General features: G+C 38.0%; 1 protein-coding gene across 1 annotated transcript in view; it reads right to left on the bottom strand.

Moving 5' to 3' along the window:
* The window catches only part of GABRA6 (gamma-aminobutyric acid (GABA) A receptor, alpha 6), a 22640-nt gene extending 17088 nt beyond the window's left edge, over positions 1-5552 (bottom strand). Inside the window, exons 1-5 of the mRNA XM_009083793.1 lie at positions 5489-5552; positions 4005-4225; positions 3815-3897; positions 3093-3236; positions 2503-2655 (exon numbers count right to left, since the gene is read on the bottom strand). Of these exons, the coding sequence (XP_009082041.1) occupies positions 2503-2655; positions 3093-3236; positions 3815-3897; positions 4005-4225; positions 5489-5491 (604 nt within the window). The 5' untranslated portion in view covers positions 5492-5552. The remainder of the gene's footprint in view (positions 1-2502; positions 2656-3092; positions 3237-3814; positions 3898-4004; positions 4226-5488) is intronic.
* Positions 5553-5638: the final 86 nt, after the last annotated feature.

A 5638-nucleotide genomic window follows, 5' to 3' on the forward strand; every position in this document is an offset into this window, starting at 1 on the left:
ATTCTATTACTAGATAAGACTTCTCTCAATGTGGAGTGAATATTGATGAAATGCTCTGCACTGTGGAAAACTACTTTATCAAACTGAATACCAAATTACAGTTGGTAAACTGTGCAGCTGATGATTGTTTACCCTTGTCTTTACACTTTGAACACTTCTTGGTAAGTTTTGCAGAATCTGTTACATAATGCAAACACTGAAGTCTGGTAATAGATAAGACTTCTCTCAATGTGGAGTGAATATTGATGAAATGCTCTGCACTGTGGAAAACTACTTTATCAAACTGAATACCAAATTACAGTTGGTAAACTGTGCAGCTGATGATTGTTTACCCTTGTCTTTACACTTTGAACACTTCTTGGTAAGTTTTGCAGAATCTGTTACATAATGCAAACACTGAAGTCTGGTAACTGGCATCCATTTTAGAGGTAAATAGAGCAGCTAAATTATTTTGTTCTGAGCAAGTGGTTTGGGCACATCCTTGTTATTCTACCATTAATTTCTCTTCTCTCAAACTTATGTTTGGAACTTATGAGTAAGACTGAAAATTTATAGTTCAAGTATGAGCAGTACGATGCCATATGATGCCTTCTCCATTTTAAACATTTTTTTACTGAAAAAGACAAAGTCTTTTTTTTTTCATAAGGAATTTGCCCTCTTTTCCTTAGATGAAGGTATTCAGAATCCATGGGATTTTGAATAAGGACTATAAATTCAGACTGTGCCTGAGAGAAATAAGGATTGAAATATTCTTTTAAAATGCCAACATGACTGTTTTCCACAGTACTGAGAAAGGTATCTATTTTGCTATTTTCGTAAAATATTTTCTGCTTCTGAGTCCATAGTTACTCTTCTGTATGACATCTGTTATTCCAGAGTTTGGAGTCTTTATGTAAATACTACCAAATCAGCTACAGACTTATTTGCATGTTACTTCAAGTATGCAGAATTGACTTCCACTGCCCACGATGTGGCAAATACATTTTACTCAAAATGTAGGGATGTAACTGCATAGTCAGAGATGCAATATAGAGTCAAATCAGGTAGCATCCTATTTGGTGTATAAACATCCTATATATATATATTATGCTTTGATTGCAATAAATATCCTTGAAAATCTAATGTCTTAAATTTTAATATTGCAAGCACTTAAAAAAAATCCCAGTTGCCAGAAAATAAAACTTCTAAGTGCCTAATGAGGTCAAACTGCATCCCAGCTCCCAATGGGGATTTCTAAAGTGTTGATCTTCCTTCAAGGAACCTGAGGAAGTTGCGTTCTCTTCACCTTCCAAAAAGTTTTCAACGCTTTTATGAATGTCATTCCATGCAGGTAGGAAATGCCAATTGACTGAAATCAAACTATAGAAATTGTGTGGCCTGCTAACTACAATTATAGGCTCATTTTGAAATATGAGACTTGTATCATTTATGCTTAGGGAATATATAGCTGCCTTTTGTTACTGAAGATGAGTTTCAAAAAAGGAATTTTTTGGATAGAAATACTGGGTTAAGAGAAAACAGGGAGGGTTGCAACAGTCTATGTATGGGTAGTGGATTCAGTCAGTGAAAGTATACCTCTTACCAATGAATGCAGTTTCAGAGTATATCAATATTGAAGTGGCTGTGTCACATTTAATAGCAGAGCCCACACTAAAATTAAGGAGACTCACAGCTTTGGGAGCATTAATTCAAACTAGTGGAAAGAAAAAAGGGCCCTGCCACGAACTATGGACACACCTTTCACATTACAACTCCAGCCTATGATAGGCACATTATTCATCTCACTGACATTTATCCATGTAAAGTCCCTGCTGGTTGTTTAGATACCTTTGTAGACAAGGGGAAGAGAGCACTCCGGAATGAGTGTTAGATGAAGTACCTTATGTCAGATGAGAATAATTCCATTCTGGGGGATTTTTTTTTCTTTTAAAGCTTTAACTCATATTGGTTTCACAAGACAATAAATCTATAGAAAAAAGTCCTCTTTAAAAAATGAGGAGCTCAACATTTACTCTAAAATTGTCCCTTCCTGCATACAAAAACATATTTAAAAGCACCCCAAACAAGTCTGGCTGACCAAACATTCTGAGTAAAGAATTTTGGCCCTCATGGGCAGATTGAATATGATTTGGTTTAATTTCTGTATTTACTTTTGTTCACTGAAACCTACTAGCTGCCTTTCCCAATCCCCACTGGATTACAATAGCAGATTGATACAATGGATTCAATACAGTGAATGAAATGAATGATAAAACAACAAAACACAAATACCAGCCACCGTTCTTGCTGGAACAGATTCTTTGTTGATCCAAAACACAACTTGAGACAGGACTACAGTCATGATGCATGGAATGTATGTCTGAATGAGATAGTAGCCTATTTTCCTTTGAAGATGGAAATAGAGCAGCTGAAGTGAATATTCACCTAAAACAAACAAGCAATGAAAGGAATGAATGAATGGTATAAGTGATGCTGATGTTCAAAGACCTTAATGCAGCATACCAAAAACTGTTCTGGCTGGAACAGACTCCTTGTTAATCCAGAAAGACACCTGAGAAAGAATGACTGTCATAATGCATGGGGTGTATATCTGTATCATGAAGTAGCCCATCTTCCTTTGCAAGTGGAAATAGACTGTCATGATTACATATTCACCTGTTAAGAGACAAGTATGTCAGCATTATTTTGGCAACATATGAGTAAACATTATTGGCTTAAGCCCAACATAATATGTTCTGAGGAAATCACTGACAGGCCTCCTAGTGCATAATAAAAATAAGCTGCTTACAAAAAGGTAAAGTGACCTGATGGAAACAGGAGAATATAATCATTTTACGTGTTGTTTTTAAGGTGGGGGGAGAGGAAGGGGAAGCAGAGGAAATGCTTAAGAATCACATGAAAAATTCTATGTTTAAAGGGACTGTATTGAAAAACTCTGTTTTAAGAGACAATGGTTAGAGTCTTTCCCAGGGTTTTATTTTTTTAAATGGCAAAAGATAATTAAACTGATTTGGATCTACATGAAAAAACCCATAACTTATTTTCAAGATGTGTTTTATAATATCAATAGTTCTCATGAGGCTCCATCTTACCTGTGTTAGATTTAATTGTTTCACTAGACACAGTTTGTCCTATGAGGTCATACTGGAGAAGGCTGGAAGACTCCTGTGGTACTTCTACTGAATGCAGGGGTCCTTTTTTCCAAGTATAAATTATTTCACTTTTTGGATAAGCATCTGAGTTACAGAGGGAAAAGTTACCATTACTAATTATGTATTTTATAAACAATTGAAAAAACAACTAGAATAACCCCTTTTGTGGCTCAAATGCTCACAGAAACATGTATCCTGCTTCAGCAAATTCCTAACCTCACTAACGACAAAATGAAAGAAAAATCAACACTAAGAGAATGGCTGAGGTGGGACCTCATAAGCACTACTTTTTGTGTCTTAGTTTGCCGTAAAACACATACACTGATCACCACAGGTCAACTAAATATTTTCAAAATGACAAGTAAAATAGTAAATGTAGCACAGCTCTTATAACTTGCTAAAGTACCAACTTTGACAACTAGATGCCTAAGAATAATAGACAATAAAATATGCTTCAATAGTCACCGTTCAGTGAATAAATCCATGTCCTTATAAATCATCTGAACCTCAGAAAAAAAGAATTAAAATTCCAGTATAAAAATATAATAAAAAATTTCAGCTACATCATTAAGTAGTAGCTTAGGGTCTTCTTTCTGATCTTCTCACATAAATATATACCAAAATTGTTACTATAATCAACTAAAAAATACAGAAAAACTTACAGCTTCCGAACTTCAGTGGACAAGCATGTCCATCCATAGGGAAGTTCACCAACCGCATAGGACAATCCGCATTAATGGTCAGTCTAGAATACATTATAGTTGATGACAAAGAAAAAAAATGGCATGCATGAACAGTGCTGATAGAATCAAACCAAAAAAGTCAACCAAAAGCAGAAGAATAAGCTCTCACCTCATTGTGTAAAGAATAGTTCCATTCTGCATAATTCTGAAAAGTTTGTTAGGAGTTGTCATATTATGAGCAATTGATTTTTTTCCGTTTCTAAAAAATGTGTCTGGTGTCCAAATTTTACTGACCATTAAATTGTTCAATCTCAAAATTTCAGTTGGCCCACTAAACTTCAACCTCTCATCAGTCCATGTCTGGCGAAAGAAGACATCCATTGTGTATTCCTATGGAAAATAAATAGGTGGTTGATTTGTGTGTGCGAGTCAGCAGTCCCAAGTGGCTGCACAGACAGTAACTCCATGACACAACCTAACACACATGTCAATGACATTTCATTCACTTCTTAAACACCCAATCCTATTACCATTAAGTAGTTGCTAAAAAAAAAAAAAAAAAAAGCAGTCCATGAAAACATCCTATTTTCTTATTATTTGAAGAATAGTTACAAGTGCATCAGTGAACAGAGAATTTGATATAAGGAAGAAAACCTCATTGTCCTCTCAGAGATAATAATTTCATTCGAAGTGACTGAGGTCTAAGGAAATATGAATGCCTAATTTAGTATCCTTTCACAATGCAAAACTAAACTATCAATGTTTAATTGGCAGAAACAAAAAGACACAGTGACTCTTCTGCAGCTTCCTTTAGATATTCACAAAGAAAGGACTGATCTGACTGAGTCACATCACAGTAAGATTATGGTGTCAAGTTAATATTAATCTATGTTATTTTTTAAGGATTCTTAGTAATATTTTCACAAGCCTTCAGAAAGGAGCTCTCTGCAAAAGTTGCTTAGGAAACAGAGCTAAACCTTGGCCAGGGGCAGATTTTGTAAGAATGCAAGGTTATGCATTCTCTTAGACTGACTGCTGAAGAGAGTTGGAAGAACTTTTGGTTCTTTGGCCCACAGTTCCTTGCCTGCAAACTGCACTGCAGGCTCAGGTGAGCTGGTGTTGGAGGGAATGTACAAGGGCAAAAATAGCAATGCAAGTCAATTTCCAGCGTGAGAACAGCAAGGCCATCCTCTCTCTGATGGCTTAACATTTTCCTGGGGCTGCTGCTGTAATTGACAGAGTTCACCCAAGCCCACAGCCACCTGAATTTGGGGCATCCAGCGTGACAGGGGCAGCTGTCCCTGAAGTAGCACCATTCCCCTGCAGCTGCTCATTAGGTTGTGTCCTACCAGGCAGCATTCCTGAGAAGCTTTGTCAGGCCACAGGTGCTCAGAATCTTCTTACCGAGGTTAAAGAGGCATCTTTAACCTCTGGCCCATGCTCTCACCTGAGGCTGGCTGTGTCCTCTGTGCCCAGCCTCGGGGCTGGGCTGTTGGGAAATAGCTATATGCAGCTCCAGCCAAACTGCTCTGCTGGGCCCTAGAGATTGTCAAGGAGATTAAGCCTCGTAATCTGCTTTAATGACGGTCAACTCAGATGCCACCGTAATGAAGCCCGGGAAAAGAGAGCAGGGGCGACGAGCGGGGCCCTTACCATCTCCACGTCGGACACGGGCCCGAAGCTGGTCACGTAGATGTCCGTTTTGACTTCTGTCACGGCACCTGCGGGACACGGAGAGGAGCTGGGAGCGGAGCGGGGCCGGCGGGACCAGAGCCGCCCCGCGAGGGGCAGAGCAGTTGGCTG

This window comes from Acanthisitta chloris, unplaced genomic scaffold (assembly GCF_000695815.1).
Source record: "Acanthisitta chloris isolate BGI_N310 unplaced genomic scaffold, ASM69581v1 scaffold45321, whole genome shotgun sequence".
Lineage (NCBI taxonomy): Eukaryota > Metazoa > Chordata > Aves > Passeriformes > Acanthisittidae > Acanthisitta > Acanthisitta chloris.